Source organism: Palaemon carinicauda, chromosome 30 (assembly GCF_036898095.1).
Source record: "Palaemon carinicauda isolate YSFRI2023 chromosome 30, ASM3689809v2, whole genome shotgun sequence".
NCBI lineage: Eukaryota > Metazoa > Arthropoda > Malacostraca > Decapoda > Palaemonidae > Palaemon > Palaemon carinicauda.
Genome location: NC_090754.1, coordinates 55,054,955 through 55,073,691, shown reverse-complemented (window position 1 = coordinate 55,073,691; position 18,737 = coordinate 55,054,955). Strand labels below are relative to the sequence as shown.

The 18,737-nt window shown below is 38.7% G+C and overlaps 1 protein-coding gene across 1 annotated transcript in view; it reads left to right on the top strand.

Annotated features, from left to right (window-relative positions):
- The window catches only part of Bem46 (abhydrolase domain containing 13-like protein Bem46), a 29,858-nt gene extending 11,527 nt beyond the window's left edge, over positions 1-18,331 (top strand). The window contains exons 3-8 of the mRNA XM_068353806.1: positions 358-589; positions 1,237-1,430; positions 6,992-7,155; positions 7,422-7,634; positions 7,983-8,071; positions 16,795-18,331. Coding sequence (XP_068209907.1) covers positions 358-589; positions 1,237-1,430; positions 6,992-7,155; positions 7,422-7,634; positions 7,983-8,057 — 878 coding nt within the window. The 3' untranslated portion in view covers positions 8,058-8,071; positions 16,795-18,331. The remainder of the gene's footprint in view (positions 1-357; positions 590-1,236; positions 1,431-6,991; positions 7,156-7,421; positions 7,635-7,982; positions 8,072-16,794) is intronic.
- The last annotated feature ends 406 nt before the right edge of the window (positions 18,332-18,737 follow it).

Sequence of the window (18,737 nt, the reverse complement as noted above, 5' to 3'; positions counted from 1 at the left end):
GACGCAAAGGGCCTCGGTTAGATTTCGCCAGTCGTCTCTTATCTCAAGCTTTTAAATCAATACCTCTGCATTCACCATCTCATAGTTCACGCTTCCTAGTCCTCAGCCATGTAGGCCTGGGTCTTCCAACTCTGTGATGTAACTTTTAATTAGATGATTTAAGTATGTCACGTAGGCATTTGTAAAGCTGTTTTTTGATCTACATAATAATAAAATTTAGAATCGTTTCGATGGTTTACTGTGCAACGTTATTATGTTGTTCTCTTCCTGTACAGGAATTGTGTATCGGATAAGTAACCAGAATGATTTAGGTGGTGTATTGTGTAATGTTATGTTCTCGACTCTCTTCCTGTACAGGAATTGTGTATCAGATAAGTGACCAGTTGGTTTACTGGCCCAACTTTCCTCCCGATTCCCGTGTCTTGGTGCAACCGCCGTCCTCCATAGGACTTCCCTCGGAGAATTTGTTTTTGTACGCTCGTGATGGGACCAAACTTCATGCTGTCTTTGTGAAACAAGATAATGTGGCTGTGAAGTCTGCACCAACTTTTGTTTACTTTCATGGAAATGCTGGAAATTTAGGTCATAGGTAAGCGGTTTTGATTTTGCGTTGAGTAATACTCGTTTACTTAAGAATTTATATCATTTGCATGGTAAGTAGATAATTAAAGATTATTTATAGGACTGATACTTTAGTTGTCATTGGTAATTAAGTAATAGTCATTTGCATAAGAATTTATATTTGCATAAAAAGTAGATAATTAAAGTGTATTTATATGACATACTTAAGTTGCCCTCTTCATATTGATGTTAGATTTCACCTTTACGTTGTTAAACATGAAATACATTTTCTCCTGTCATCTGTTCAGCGTATTTTCTGCCAGAATTCCATTCTAGTGTAATTCTTTATTATTTTTGATAAAAAACTTAATACAGAAGGTCCTTATCTTGCAGTTATTCGACTTCCAAACATTGGGTTATACAGACAAAAATCCTACTGAAAATAACAAAGATAAGATAAAGAAATTCTGTATTAAAACAATATTATATCATTTAATACTGTAAGCAAAACATTATTTGTAATAACCTGAGATCTATTTCATATGAAACCAGACTATTTGTTGACTTTTGAAGCTGGAAATCATAGGCATGGGATTCAGGTTAATTTGACGACCTTCTGTATACATATACTACCTTTATTTTAGACAACCAACTTACCCGTCATGTCTTCCGCAGGTTAAGCAACGTGTATGGAATGTACCGCTGGTTAGGTATAAATCTCCTTTTGTTAGATTACCGGGGCTATGGTCTCAGCGATGGGACGCCATCTGAGGAGGGTCTCTACCTCGATGCCCAGGCTGCGATATCATACCTCAAGACAAGGCTTGATATTGACCAAAATAAGATTGTTATATTCGGAAGGTCCTTAGGTAAGTGCCGTTGTATGATTTTTTTTTTCTCAGGAGTTTTATTATTAATTCCTTCTTTTCTTTTGGTAAGCATTGATTGGAAGCATTAAGAATTGATGAATTTTATGATATTCTATTATGTTCTTCCATTATAATGTATATTCGGCATCTATGACCTTAGATGTCATGATGCTAGAAAACATCAAATCAATCAATCAATTATAATGTATATACTGTATAGTACTGTAGTATGTCTTCTGTAAAAACCAACCTTTGAAACTTTGGTTTTCTTTGTTACATTATGCAGTAACATTGTTTCAATGTACATATACATACATATACCAAGGCACTTCCCCCAATTTTGGGGGGTAGTTGACATCAACAAATGAAACAAACTAGAGTGCGGGGAGCAGTTACTCTCCCCCCAGCTCCATCTCTTTGTCGATATCTCACAGGATGTAGATACAGGAGAGGGGGTTCCCAGCCCCCTCATCCCGTCCCTTTTAGTCGCCTCTTACGACACGCAGGGATAACGTTGGCGCTATTCTAATTGTTTTTATGAGAAATCCTAATATGTTACCGAGTACAGTTCATTGCTAAGAGTGGATAAGACTTCAAAAGCAAAGGCATAGACCGTAACTGGATCTTTCCAAAAGTATTTTGCATATCAGAAAGGTCTGAAGATCACCATAAAATTCTTTGACATGTCTGGTTTGTGGTTGACCTAAAATCAAAATTCTTTCAATATACCTTCCTTCTTTACTGCTAATAAGGAAGTTATTGATTATAAAGAGACATGTAAAAACTTTTGCTAATGATGAAAACTGCCGTTGTAAAAGTTTGAATAATTTGATGTATGCCCAAATTGGTACGAGGAAGGTAATGATTGCTATGATCTTTAGCGAGGTAAATTTTTACTTTTGCCAACTAAGTTGGAACGAGGTTATGTTTTTGCCCCTGCTTGTGTATTTGTTTGTGTGTGTGTATGCTTATTTATGAACAGCTTCCCGGCCACAATTTAAATTTTAGAGTAATGAAGCTTGCAGGAATTAACTGTTATGTAAAAACATGGAAATGATTAAATTTTGGAAGGTCAAAGGTCAAGGTCATGGTCAAGCAAAATGTCCAATTGACGTAATCAGCCATAAGTTTGAACATCTTTGTCACAGAAACTTCAAACTTGGTTCATATTGGAGTGTATGGAGATCCACCCTAATTAATACTTGTTAAGGTCCAAGTTCAAGGTCGAGCAAAAGGTTGAGAAATAAGCTGCCGCGGTGGAGGTCTGCGCCCTACTGAGTGCTCCTCTAGTTTTGGTCTTTTTTTATGGTTTAAGTTTAGAATCATTCTCAACACAATCTTGCAACAGTTGCACCCATTCAAGAGAAAGCTCTACAGTGAACCCTTGCTACTTCGCGGTTCGACCATCGCGGATTCACCACTTCGCGGATTTTTTTCATAACCTATGTATATACATATATCGCGGATTTTCCAGAAATATCGAAAATACCGCGATGTGACCGATGGTGCGAGATTGGAGAAAGTAAGGAAAATTGAATCGTGATTGATTTTCAATATAAATGAAACTTTGAGGAGCAACAAAGATATCATTTGTTAGAGAGATAGAGAGAGGTAAGGAATGGGAGGTACAGTAGTGAAAAGTAGCCCACAGAGAGAGAGAGAGAGAGAGAGAGAGAGAGAGAGAGAGAGAGAGGGGGGGGGTTTAAATGTAATAAACAAAACAATTTGATAGGTTATAACACATTGGTGCTTATGTAATATCAACTGTATACTGTAGACGGTTTGAATAAGTTAAGAAATGGTATAAATGATACTTTGTTAGTGTATTCGTACACACTCAAGAGCGGCAGCTAGATGACAGCCAAAAGTAAAAAAAAAAAGAAGTCAACAATACTCGATTTTTAAAACAAACCCGAAATTTAAAAACAAAAGTACAGTACACGCTTTCTTAATGTGCAATTAACTATTTAAAGAGTGGTAATTTTCTAGAATAAAATGATATTTCCCAAAAATAGTGGTTTGCTGATGAAATCGGATGCCGTATTTTTAGCTATGATTGAAATGGATGTAGACTCGGCCTAATTATTTCGTTTCGTATTTAATTGACACTAAGAAAACTAATTTTAGTTTCTTCATCTAAATGTAAGTATTGTATAACACGAAGAGAGAGAGAGAGAGAGAGAGAGAGAGAGAGAGAGAGAACCAGCTGTTGTACTCAAATGGCGTGTTTTTGTTTCGTGAGAATTTCATCGCCACGACTTTAACAACAACATACTGTACTGAACTTTACAGTATTATACAGACTACTGTAATATGATAAAGTAAAATATTTGTAATCTATTTTATATGAAATGGGGCTATTTTTTTTGTTTAAAATTTACATTTACGTATGTAAAACAACTCTCTCTCTCTCTCTCTCTCTCTCTCTCTCTCTCTCTCGTAGATTGTTTTCCTGCTTTGCTACGTATGTATGATTTTATATAGATACGGTAAATAATATTTGTAATAACATATTTTATTAAAGCTTTTACTGTAATATCATTATTTATCACTTTCATCCTGCGCGTTAAATTCCTTAGTTTGTTTACTGAGCGTACTTTATGACGCCGTCGTTATAGGCGGCGTCATAAAGAAAAACATTTCATTTGGAAGTCCTAAGAAAAATTAAGTAAAATATTAGTAATAACCAAATCAACATACTGTACTGAATAATCAATATAATCGATGCAGAAACTAACCTATACACAGATGTGTAAATGCGTTTGTTTCTTCATTATAATCAGAGATAAACGTAAACAAAACATTGGTTGCCATTTTTTATCGTGCTTTTTGGCGTGTTTAGGAAACGCATGATATAAAGTCGCCCTTAATATTTGTGCCTGTTTTAGTTTAGGGTACGTTAGTACATGCATTAAGTGTTCTGTACATTAAAGGGTAGTTTGTTAACAGTACTACGTACAAGGGAAGGTTTTAAAAGTCTGAATATACATGTAAAATAAATAGGTAAATATGGTGTTGCATTTTTCTACAATATACCAATTATGAAATTTCTTGGTTGGAGTAAATCAATGTATTTTCATGTCTATTAGGTAAATATTGAATTATATGCGTAGGTATTGGGATAACGAGGACTATTAAAATCTTGTTTTTACTAAGGTGCATAGTGGTATATGAGATCATGATGAAGGGTAGATGGAGATGGTTTGGGCATGCTCTTCGCGCTCCCCAAGAAAGATTAGTTCACAAAACGTTCAGGTGGGCTCCACAAGGCACTAGAAGAGTTGTAGGACCCAGGCCTACATGGCTGAGGACTATGAAGCATGAAGTAGGAGATAATGAATGGAGAAGTACAGTGAACCCTCGTTTATCGCGGTAGATAGGTTCCAGACCAGGCCGCGATAGGTGAAAATCCGCGAAGTAGTGACACCATATTTACCTATTTATTTAACATGTATATTCAGACTTTTAAAACCTTCCCTTGTACGTAGTACTGTTAACAAACTACCCTTTAATGTACAGAACACTTAATGCATGTACTAACGTACCCTAAACTAAAACAGGCACAAATATTAAAGGCGACTTTATATCATGCGTTTCCTAAACACGCCAAAAAGCACGATAAAAAATGGCAACCAATGTTTTGTTTACGTTTATCTCTGATTATAATGAAGAAACAAACGCATTTACACATCTGTGTATAGGTTAGTTTCTGCATCGATTATATTGATTATTCAGTACAGTATGTTGATTTGGTTATTACTAATGTTTTACTTAATTTTTCTTAGGACTTCCAAATGAAATGTTTCTCTTTATGACGCCGCCTGAAACGACGGCGTCATAAAGTACGCTCAGTAAACAAACTAAGGAATTTAACGCGCATGATGAAAGTGATAAATAATGATATTACAGTAAAAGCTTTAATAAAATATGTTATTACAAATATTATTTACCGTATCTATATAAAATCATACATACGTAGCAAAGCAGGAAAACAATCTACGAGAGAGAGAGAGAGAGAGAGAGAGAGAGAGAGAGAGAGAGAGAGTTGTTTTACATACGTAAATGTAAATTTTAAACAAAAAAAAATAGCCCCATTTCATATAAAATAGATTACAAATATTTTACTTTATCATATTACAGTAGTCTGTATAATACTGTAAAGTTCAGTACAGTATGTTGTTGTTAAAGTCGTGGCGATGAAATTCTCACGAAACAAAAACACGCCATTTGAGTACAACAGCTGATCTCTCTCTCTCTCTCTCTCTCTCTCTCTCTCTCTCTCTCTCTCTCTCTCTCTCTCTCTCTTCGTGTTATACAATACTTACATTTAGATGAAGAAACTAAAATTAGTTTTCTTAGTGTCAATTAAATACGAAACGAAATAATTAGGCCGAGTCTACATCCATTTCAATCATAGCTAAAAATACGGCATCCGATTTCATCAGCAAACCACTATTTTTTGGGAAATATCATTTTATTCTAGAAAATTGCCACTCTTTAAATAGTTAATTGCACATTAAGAAAGCGTGTACTTTTGTTTTTAAATTTCGGGTTTGTTTTAAAAATCGAGTATTGTTGACTTCTTTTTTTTTTTACTTTTGGCTGTGATTAGATCAGCTGTCATCTAGCTGCCGCTCTTGAGTGTGTACGAATACACTAACAAAGTATCATTTATACCATTTCTTAACTTATTCAAACCGTCTACAGTATACAGTTGATATTACATAAGCACCAATGTGTTATAACCTATCAAATTTTTTGTTTATTACATTTAATCTCTCTCTCTCTCTCTCTCTCTCTCTATCTCTCTCTCTCTCTCTCTCTCTCTCTCTACCTCTCTCTCTCTCTCTCTCTCTCTCTACCTATCTCTCTCTCTCTCTCTCTCTCTCTCTATCTCTCTCTCTCTCTCTCTCTCTCTCTCTCTCTCTGTGGGCTACTTTTCACTACCTCCCATTCCTTACCCCTCTCTATCTCTCTAACAAATGATATCTTTGTTTCTCCTCAAAGTTTCATTTATATTGAAAATCAATCACGATTCAATTTTCCTTACTTTCTCCAATCTCGCACCATCGGTCACATCGCAGTATTTTCGATATTTCTGGAAAATCCGCGATATATGTATATACATGGGTTATGAAAAAAATCCGCGAAGTGGTGAATCCGCGATGGTCGAACCGCGAAGTAGCGAGGGTTCACTGTATTGAATTAAAAGCTCAAGATAGAGACGACTGGCGAAATCTAACCGAGGCCATTTGCGTCAATAGGCGTAGGAGGAGATGGTGATGATGATAGTAAAAGGACCCTGGTTTGTACAGTTAGGAAAAATACAAATTACTTTAAAACTTTATATTTTGCATTTCCTCTATAAAGGGCAACATGAGACGACTGGTGAAATATAACTGAGGCCCTTTGCGTCAATAGGCGTAGGAAGAGATGGTGATGATGATAGTAAAAGGACACTGGTCTGTATAGTTTGGAAAAATACAAATTACTTTAAAACTGTCATATTTTGCATTTCCTCTATAAAGGGCAACTTACTAATCAATCTTTTTCCTTTTCAGGTGGAGCTGTGGCTGTAGACTGTGTCAGTCGTAGTGAAATTAGCAGTAGAATTGCCGCTATGGTGCTAGAAAATACATTTACATCTATTCCAGATATGGCCAAAGTCTTGTTTTCTAATGTTAAAGTACTTGCAAAGTTGCCTCAATGGTGCCACAAAAACAAGGTACAGAATTTTCTAACTACATATTTTATTTAGGATTAGTAGGTACAGTAGTAGGTTGAAGGCCAGGGCACCAGCCACCCATTGAGATTACCGCTAGAGAGGTATTTGGTCCTTTGACTGGGACATTTGAAAGACACAAGTATGATGTATATGAGTGATAGGCTTGTATAAAAAAGTAATCTTTTTAATTGAAAGTTATACATTTTTTTTTGTATTTAAGTAGGGAACTTTCCCTTTAAAACAATTAATTTTCTTTTCTCTTGCAGTATCTGTCAAAATATAAGATGTGTAAAGTGGTAGTGCCAACGTTATTCTTATCGGGCCAGGCTGACTCCTTGGTGCCGCCTAGAATGATGATGGAACTGTACCATTCCTGTGCTTCCCCCGGCAAACGTTTAATGCAGTTTACCCAAGGCTCTCATAACGAGACTTGGAAGTGCCCCGGTTATTACCAGGTTATGGCTCATTTTTTAGATGAGGTGAGAGCTTTTGAGTGCTTTTATTATTGTTATTTTATGAAGTATAACCTTATTATGTTGCTACAAATTTTGTATATGAATTACAGCTATGGATACTGTAATTTTTTTAATATGGTAGCAGCGATACAATTAGTATATACAGTTACCAATTGATTTTCCATTCTAGATATTCTTCCTTGAATTTGTGATAATCTTTTAACAATTTGAAATTAGATTCAGCTTTTTATTTGATGAATAGAAACCAATAGAACTGCCTTTCAATTATACAAAGAACCCAATGGTTGATTACTTAAGTGTCTTGCATCCAATGAGACTTTCAAAGTCAGCCAGTTCACATTCACTTTGCAGGTGTTCAAAAGAACGACACAACCTCCCGTGCTGCATCCTGGTGTCGTGTGCTTCTCTGAACCAGAAATACTTTAGCACCTTATGCATAGGTAAGTACGCTTATTCGTTGATGGAAATAACAGTATTTACTTCGATAAAAGTTTTCTGTGTACCTGAAGTGTCAAAAAGTGTTTAGAGAAATTTAAAGGCCTTGTGTGTTTGAGATTTCTCAGTTTTAATTCTAGAAAGGTTTATCAACTTACTAATTATGATATTTCTTTTGTGGGAAAAGGACTGTTAATATTGAAGCAAGAATAGAAACTACCGTATATCTTTTTTTTTTTTCTAATCCCTATCAAGTATTCAATGTTTGAAATATGCTTGGTTGGTGATCTCACAGCGCACTCAAAATTTTACATTTGATAATTGCTGGCAACTGTGTATACTAGATCATTGCATTAGTATGTGAATATCAAGTTTTCAATATTAAACTTACCCGATGATCATATAGCTGTCAGCTCTGCTGCCCGACAGAAAAACCTACGGGCGGAATACCCCAGCGATCGCTATACAGGTGGGGGTGTACATCAACAGCGCCATCTGTCAAGTAGGTACTCAAGTACTCGATGTCAACACAGAACCAATTTTCTCTCTGTCGTGCCACTGGCAAGACCTACTAAATACGCTGTTACTAACTGGATTTGTTTTCACAACTATTTGGTGAAGTACACTATTCCAGTTTTGAGCTTTCGCTATGCAGGGGTTTTATCTTCATTTCAAAACTTGAACTCGTTTTGGATAAATTTAATTATGGTGACAAAGAGAGTATGGACTCTCTTTCACTTTTAAATGGCCGACCCTTCCCTTAGACGGAAGTGTGTTTAGGTTTTTAGTAATTTTGCTTAACACGTTATAGATCTATATATTTTATATCTCTCCGCCTTTATTAGGCCTCTTCGATTAACTTTCCTTTTATTATAAACATATAAAAATAAATTTTTATGTTTTGTTTATATGCGACCTTTCCTGATAGTAGGCGGTCCTAACTTGGAACCGAAGTTAATCAACGTTGAGCCCGTTATATCGTATTTACCCTTTAAAGAATTTAAAACTTTTTAAATTTAATGTTTTATGAAAGAATTTCTTTGATAGTCTCGTACTGTTTTCAAAGATGAACTAACGTTTAGTTTTTTAGTCTACGCAGTTGTTGACGTTCAGGACGTTCAACATGCGCTCTATCGTTACGATAGAGAGAGAGTTTTTCACGGTTTCACTTTGCAGTAAGAGTAAACCGATTCTAGCGTTTCGTTCATTCTTTCTTAGCTTAAATGGTTTAAATCCTAAATTAAAGGAACTTTTTATTTGGAAAACCTTTCAGTTTTTTCCTTTAGCAAATAACATGTTTTGACGATATATTATTGGGCTCTTCTCTCAGGTGCGAAATCTAGAGAGAAAGAGAGAGATAGAGACGGAGGGAGAGAGAGGAGAAAAAAACGTTGCGTTCAAGCGGGTAACGTTGTTCTCGTTTTACTCTCCTCCCTAGTCGCTGTAGGGGAAGAAGGTAAAACATTTCTAGGGTTTTATTCTTGTTCCCAGGCTATGTGCGGTGAGAGTTTGTAAACGTAGTTTATTTGAACTAGTGTTTAGTCTCTTTCCCAGCCACTGAATTCTTTATCTTTATATATGTTTTCTGTTGCATTATACGACTGTTTTCGCAATTACTACCTTTTAATGAAGGGTAGGATTGCGTGTTTCAGGTAGAAATCAGTATAAGTTTCGATTTCAGTGAAATAAGTGCAAAACAGAAAATCAAAGTGATAAAGTGATATGCGCAAAGTGTTACAGTGTTGCGTCCGAGGGTTCGTCTGTTCGTGCCTGTCGTTCACCTAGTGCGGGACCTCTTGCAAGCTCCCAAGCCCAGGGGAGAAGTAATGTCGAACGACTTATGGGTTCGTCAGGCCTTGATCAACGAACAGACGTTTTTCCCTCCGTGGTTTCGGGCGTATCTACCCAAGATCGCCCCACCCACACAAAGACGAGAGAGCCCATTTACTTCTCGTCTGCGGAAGAGGTTTCTCGTAAGAAACCTTGGACCAAGGTCTCGCAGCTTATTAAGTGCAAGTCGGTCCCTTCCGCGCAAGTCCAACGGCCCAGGTGTAGCCACTGGGTCAGCTCGGACTCGCTGCAGTCTTCCGATGACTGCACACCTCCTAAGAGAGGTAAAGCGGTACCGCAACAGGCAGTAACACCGTCTGTTGCCGCACCTGCTGCTATAGACCCTAAGTGGTCTTTGCTACAGTCTATGCAGACACAGTTAGCATCTTTTTTGCAGGAGTATCGTGCGGAGAAGGTTGACGCTGCACCCGTTAGCCTACAACCTACCACGGTTGTGCGCCCAGCAGACGCTGTGGCTGCCTGCTCCCACACTCCAGCTGTGAGGGCTCCTCCACCCATGCGCAGTCGACCCTGCCAGACGCATGCTGACGTTCACAGACGCACCCGTTAGCCTACAACCTACCACGGTTGTGCGCCCAGCAGACGCTGTGGCTGCCTGCTCCCACACTCCAGCTGTGAGAGCTCCTCCACCCATGCGCAGTCGACCCTGCCAGACGCATGCTGACGTTCACAGACGCACGGAACCCTCCGTTGACGTGCGTGTGCTACCACAACAACAGGAGGGTGGAGTTAAGCTGCCGTGTTTTGACACGGTGCGTCAGCCTCCGCAACCCACTGTGGTTACCGCCACTCGCCCGCAGCAGACTAGTCAGTCAGGAGTTGAGGCTTCCCCACACAGCTTTGGTTGTTGCCAGCTCACAGACTGTCAAGCAGTTACATAACGTTGCCTTCTGGTCTGCTGCTAATGCACCAGTGAGACCCTCACTGAGATAACCTAGCTTTTCTCGGACAAGGTTCCTGTAGATGAGAAAGTGCTGTTCTTCCTCCTACTGATATTCCTTTGAGGACTCTGTCATTTGGAGAGGAGCCTTAAGCTGCTTAGCCTCCTATGGACTTTAATTAAATCATGATGATTTTTTAAGGATCTTCGTCCGGATCTTGTAACTGCTGCTCCTCGTTCGCCTCACGTCAGAACTTACACTAGGCCTAGCTACTTCGAAGCCGTTGTTGTTAAGCTAGTGCTCTCTCGCTCTCCTAGAGAGCGTTACGTCGGCTAGGCGACTGGTTTTTGCACCAGGAGGAGTTTTAGGGATACAGCCTTTTGATTTCCCTTCTTTTTATCTGGCTTATAGAGCGAGAGTCTGATAGGACACGAGAGAAGTTCTCAGCTTTGGAGTTCATGCCTCTGCCCAGGTAGACTTCTCAATTCTGGTAGACTCGGCCAGGCGCATAGCCAGGAGACGCTCCAGTTGTTTACAGGTCAGCTTCTCAACTTTTGTCGAGCCTTTGAAGTTTTGCTGTACTATTATGTCACACATAACAAGGCTTCCAGGGATGGTAAATGGTTCCGCTTCAGTCGCTAACCCCGTCTGTTGCCACACCTGCTCCCGTAGACCCTAATGGGCTTTGCTGCAAGACATGCAGTCCAAGCTTGTGTCCTTGATAGAGGACTTATTACGGAGAAGAACCTTCTGGCCAACAACCTTCCTACCGGTTGGTTGTGCGCCCTGTTGACGCTGAGGTATCCTACTCGCGTCCGCCAGTTGAGGTGGTTCCTCCACCGATGCGACCCAGTGTGGGTTGCCAGTCGCACGTTGACGTTAAGCGACGCTCGGAGGTGGTTGTTGACGTTCAGTGTGTCACTAGGAAGACGTTCAACAACCAGCAGAGGTGACTTGTTGTGACGCAGTGCGTCAACCTCAGCAACCCGGTAGGGTGTTGACTGCACAACCCTGACAGTCTAGACAGTTTCGGGTTGACGCTGTACTTCCTCGCGTCCCCATGGTTGTTGACAGTTCACAGACTGTGCAGCAGTACCATGATATTGCGTCCGGCTCCGTCACGCATCCACCAGTGCGACCGGATTCAGCGAGTCAGACGTTGCCCACTCCGTTGCCGTTTCCTCATCAGTTTCGGATGAGGAACCCTCTGATGAGGACGTTGCTGAACAAGACGATCAAACCCCAGCCCTGCTATCCATCCAGAAGATGCTGAAGAAGGAACGCTGCCCTGTCAGGCTGTGGATGAGTCTGGTAAGGACACTGTCATCCGTGGTTCAATTTGTGTCACTAGGAAGACTACACCTCCGTCCTCTTCTATACCATCTAGCTTTTCACTGGAAAAAGGACAAGACGCTAGAAGCGGTCTCGATCCCAGTTTCCGGAAAGATAAAGTCTGGTCTGACTTGGTGAAAGGACTTTATCAACCTTAGAAAGGGTCTTCCCCTGACTGTTCAGACTCCCAACCACGTTCTCTTCTCGGACGCATCGGACGTAGGCTGGGGTGCGACATTAGACGGTAGGGAATGCTCGGGATTATGGAACTCGAGTCAAAGGACAATGCATTTCAACTGCAAGAAGCTACTGGCAGTACGTCTGACCTGGAAAAGCTTCAGGTCTCTCCTTCAAGGCAAAGTGGTGGAGGTGAACTCGGACAACACCACGGCTTTGGCGTACATCTCCAAGCAAGGAGGGACCTACTCTCTGACATTGTACGAGATCGCAAGGGACCCCCTCACCTGGTCAAAAGGTCTAGACAGATCACTAGTAACGAGGTTCATCCAAGGCAACTTGAATGTCATGGCAGATTGTCTCAGTCGGAACGGACAAATAATTCCAACAGAATGGACCCTCCACAAGGATGTATGCAAGAGACTTTGGGCCACCTGGGGCCAGCCAACCATAGATCTCTTCGCAACCTCGATGACCAAGAGGCTCCCAATATTTTGCTCACCAATCCCGGACCCAGCAGCAGTTCATATAGATGCCTTTCTACTAGATTGGTCACATCTAGATCTATATGCATTCCCTCCGTTCAAGATTGTCAACAAGGTACTGCAGAAGTTCGCCTCTCACGAAGGGACAAGGTTGACGCTAGTTACTTCCCTCTGGCCCGCGAGAGAATGGTTCACCGAGGTACTTCGATGGCTAGTAGACGTTCCCAGAACACTTCCCCTAAGGGTGGACCTTCTACGTCAGCCACGCGTAAAGAAGGTACACCAAGGCCTCCACGCTCTTCGTCTGATTGCCTTCAGACTATCGAAAGACTCTCGAGAGCTAGAGGCTTTTCGAAGGAGGCAGCCAGAGCGATTGCTAGAGCAAGGAGAGCATCCACCCTTAGAGTCTACCAATCGAAGTGGGAAATCTTCCGAAACTGGTGCAAGTCAGTATCCGTATCCTCGACCAGTACCTCTGTAACTCAAATAGCTGACTTTCTCTTATATCTGAGGAAAGAACGATCTCTTTCAGCTCCCACTATCAAGGGTTACAGAAACATGTTGGCATCAGTCTTCCGTCACAGAGGCTTAGATCTTTCCAACAATAAAGATCTACAGGACCTCCTTAAGTCTTTTGAGACCACGAAGGAGCGTCGTTTGGTTACACCTGGTTGGAATTTAGACGTGGTACTAAGATTCCTTATGTCAGACAGGTTCGAACCGCTTCAATCAGCCTCCCTGAAAGATCTCACCTTTAAGACTCTTTTCCTGATATGCTTAACCACAGCTAAAAGAGTCAGTGAGATTCATGCCTTCAGCAAGAACATCGGATTCTCATCCGAAACGGCTACATGTTCTACAACTTGGTTTTCTAGCCGAACACGAGCTGCCTTCTCGGCCTTGACCAATATCGTTCGATATTCCAAACTTATCGTATGGTTGGAAATGAACTAGAAAGAGTATTATGTCCTGTAAGAGCTCTTAAGTTCTATTTAAAAACCTTTACGAGGCCCGTCTGAAGCTTTATGGTGTTCAGTTAAGAATCCATCTTTGCCTATGTCAGAGAATGCTTTATCCTATTTTATCAGACTGTTAATACGAGAAGCTCATTCCCATCTGAATGAGGAAGACCAAGCTTTGCTGAAGGTAAGGACACACGAAGTTAGAGCTGTCGCAACTTCCGTGGCCTTTAAACAAAATAGATCTCTGCAAAGTATATTCGACGCAACCTATTGGAAAAGCAAATCAGTGTTCGCGTCTTTTATCTTAAGAATGTCCAGTCTCTTTACGAGAACTGCTACACTCTGGGACCATTCGTAGCAACGAGTGCAGTAGTGGTGAGGGCTCGACCACTACAATTCCCTAATTCCATAACCTTTTTTAATCTTTCTCTTGAAATGTTTTATTATTGTTTTTGGGTTGTCCGGAAGGCTAAGAAGCCTTTCGCATCCTACTTGATTTGGCGGGTGGTCAAAGTCATTTCTTGAGAAGCGCCTAGATTAGAGGTTTTGATGAGGACCTTTAGTATGGGTTGCAACCCTTCGTACTTCAGCTCCTAGGAGTCGCTCAGCATCCTATGAGGATCGCGAGGCTCAGTAAGGAAGACGTACTTAAAAAGGCAGAGTAATTGTTCAAGTCGACTTCCTTACCAGGTACTTATTTATTTTATGTTTGTTATTTTGAATAACTGCTAAAATGAAATACGGAATACTTAGCTCATAATAATGTCAACATGTAATGCTGGTCTCTACCCACCCCCCTGGGTGTGAATCAGCTATATGATCATCGGGTAAGTTTAATATTGAAAAATGTTATTTTCATTAGTAAAATAAATTTTTGAATATACAGTACTTGCCCGATGATCATAAATTAAAGGACCCACCCGTCCTCCCCAATAGAGACCCAGTGGACCGAGGAGAAAATTGGTTCTGTGTTGACATCGAGTACTTGAGTACCTACTTGACAGATGGCGCTGTTGATGTACACCCCCACCTGTATAGCGATCGCTGGCGTATTCCGCCCGTAGGTTTTTCTGTCGGGCAGCAGAGCTGACAGCTATATGATCATCGGGCAAGTATATTAAAAAATTTATTTTACTAATGAAAATAACATTTTTCAATGAATGAATATGCTTGGTTGGCGATCTCACAGCACACTAACAATTTTACATTTGATAATTGCCGGTAATTGTGTATACTAGATCATTGCATTATTATGTGAATTTTGGCTCTTTTCAATCTAGTATCTTTTGACAGGAAAGCCAATGGATTCAGTTTGTTATCATTGTCAATTACCGTAGTATAATAGGTCACAAGGTCGCATATAAGATGACAGGAAATAGTTACTCAAAGGGTTTATTTTTAAATAGGAGTTTTAAATACTAGTGGTTCAGCTACCCAGGTGAGAAGTGGATGAGAAAAGTAAAGAAGCCAGTGATACACAGCTCTTGAATTAGTTGTGAAGATTCTTAAAACATATCGGTACTGTATCAATTTCCACAGCAATGTAAAAAACCAAAAACCTCTGGTATCGAGTGGTTACATTTTTCTACCTTAACCTAATAGAATATTTTGAGTCTGCAATTGCTACTCTATTGAGACAGCATCTGAAACGTCAAAATCGCTTCCAGATGAATAAAATTAAATGCAAAAACTCTATTGAGACAGCATCTGAAACGTCAAAATAGCTTCCATATGAATAAAATGAATGCAAAAACTCTATTGAGACAGCATCTGAAACGTCAAAATCGCTTCCAGATGAATAAAATGAAAGCAAAAACTAATGTCTGGAGAGACATGACACTATATTGAAGAAGGGGATGTGGATGCTTAGACTACAAAAGGACTGATGCACATGACCAATTTATATACAGTATGTAAATCATGAGGCTGGGGTAAGGAATTTGTTTTTGAAATATGTTATAGATTCCAATAAGACAGTTGAAGGAGTGGAACTGATTAACAGAATGTGACGTAGGAAAAGAGTGAAGGATATATTGGTGGTGAAATTGGAAGTAATTCTAAAAAGATCCTGTAATGATGTTCGTAATATAAGGCGCACTGTGGGCAAAACTTGTTTACAAGGTCAGAATAACAATATAGAAATAAATTTCAATGAAAGGTTAGGAGAGAGTCATATTAGAGCTTCATGTTGTAATAGCACGAGAAGTCAGATTCTACAGTAGATCAGTATCATCAACCACCTCTCGGTTTGTAACTATCCTGTCGTGGTTGAAGTACATCATTGATTTTAATTGATGTTGGTTTGAGGACTTGTTACTAATTGACAAGTAATACAGATGGTCTTCAATTGACAAACTTAATAGGTTCCAAAAAGCTGTTTGTAAGTCAAATTTTATTACATTTTTGCCTAGGGTAAGACCTAACCTGAACCCCATGCTTATAATTTCCTGCTAGAAAAGTCAACAAATAGTCGGGTTTCCATATGAAATAGATATCAGGTTGTTACAAATGTCGTTTTGTATACTGTAATAACTTATATGATATTGTTTTATTACGATATTTCTTTATCTTTGTTATTTTCAGCTGGATTTGTTTGTATCTTGTAATGTTTGTAAGTTATGGACCATATGTATGACTCCAAATCTATGATCTATATTCAATTGTTTTCCATCTTTGATATTGCCTTTTTACGAATAGAACTTACCTGGCAGTTATATATATATTTAGCTTTAGCCTCTGTCGGTCCGGCAGAGATGATCTGCCGGACTGACAGAGGCTATATATATATAACTGGTAGGTAAGTATTCATAAAACTTTGTTTTATCATAAAGACTTCATTTTTACGAATAAAACTTACCTGGCAGTTATATATATATTTAGCTATAGCCTCCGTCGGTCCGGCAGAGATGATCTGCCGGACCGACGGAGGCTATATATATATAACTGCCAGGTAAGTATTCATAAAACCTTGTTTTATCATAAAGACTTCATTTTTGTATGTAAAAAATGTGAATGTTAATACTGTCATTGATTTGTACAGGCCAATCCTTAATGGAAAGCTGGAAGAAAACATTGGGAAAATGTGATACTCCTCGGTAGATCTCGCAGGTAAGTAAGAAAACCTTTGCCATCAGAAAGTGAGAAGATTAAAAAGAAGATGCACTGCAAGTTTCTTGAAGATTGCAAGGAATGTATGTGATAAATAATGAATATTGGAAAAATTTGATTTTTACTTGTAAAATTGAATAAAATTATTTAGTTTATACATAGTGAAGTAATGTATTTAGATGGAAATTTACTAATCACCTTCAACATATGATTTAAATTAAGTGTGTCTTGCAAATTGTTGAGGAGATTTTGTTATTTTTGAAATAGTAGATGTTGATTAGGTTGATTTTCATTTAAAATTAATATTAAAAGGAAAGATTATTGAGAGTAGGTGTTGAAATTATGCATTTAGGTTATTGTTGAATATTGCTATAGGAACTGCAGATTAATGTTTTGTTATTCAGCTAAATAGCTGTGTTGGTTTTTTATGATTTTAATGATTTGATTGGGTCATGCATCAGTTACTTATGAAGGCATTGTGTCACCCTTTAAAGACACTTAATTCTTGTCAATTTTTTTTTTTTTTTATGTGTTTTAGATAATCTAAATTTAGTTCGTGCGAACTGTTTTTAACCCTACCGTGCCCCTGAACTCCGACTTCAACTATACCCAAATTTCCTTAAGCTAATCCCTCTCTTATCCTTTAGTAATTACAGTATAGCTATATTTTGTTACAAACTTCCGCGCATTGAGAACGTGCATATAATGTGCCTTGACGTGCTCTCTGGATGACCGTGACTATGACCAACTGCTCCTCAAACTTACAGTGAAGTACCTATTTTTCTCTTACAATCACTGAAGATTTACAGACTCCTCTCATTCCATGGACTTCTTGTGAAATTCACTCTGCTCTGTCTGACTTCTTTTCCTTTTTTTGTGGAGAGAAAATTCACTATTTTGTGTTTTGCAGTGTTTCACTGTTTTAGAAATTTACATTGTAGCACTGAAAAAGGTCTGTACTCTATTGGATTTTCATTGCACTTTAGATTTAACAGTGATTTTCACTTTATTCCAAGCTTTGTTTTATACAGTATTAACCCTTGTTTTATTCTGTTTATGCTAAGCATCAATTTTTTTTTTATTGTCACTTAGACTAAGCCCTGAATTCCAGATTATTTCATTTGTGCTGGTTAACTGTTTAATGTGATATAAATAGTGAAGATGGTGCTCCTCTCTCATCTTCCAATAATTACGGAACTATCCACCCGCATTTTGCTGTTTTTCTGTTGTGATACAAAGTGTTTCTTTTGCCCTTTTTGACAATAGTTGCCGTTTTCCAATCCAGGGACTTTTTAGTTAATTATTGTCAAGTTTCAGCATTTGTCTTGTAGTTGTGTTTTACAGTGATTTGGCTATTGCAGTCACATAATTGGAAAAGTCGTAACCTTTTCTGCAATCAATATGTGGTTTTCTGTTATTTTTGTACAATATTATATATTTACAAAGTGCCAGTTCAAGTTCTTTAGATGCTATTGAAAGTTGACTATTTTCTAAAATAAACAGTCAACTTTTCAAATCTAAATATCTCCATCCCGTTAGTGACATTTGCCGATAACTTAATTCTCATTACTTGATATTGCTTGGATTTTTTTACCGTTAATTCGTTAAAAGCATACTATTACAGAAGTCTGTGATTCTGGAAGTCCCCTACTATTTTCTATTCTTATACATAGAGGGGAAAAGAAAATTTCTTGGTCCATGTACAGCATATACTACACATCATTTCTTAGCATCGCTAATGAAACTTTCGTATCGAGTTCATCCTCGTATCTTTCTCCCTATGTCCACATGACTTCTTTGTTTCCTTTCTTGAGACTACTGTACATTGCTTTTCATTCCTCTCCTCATTTTTCTGTCTTTAAAATATTTTAACAA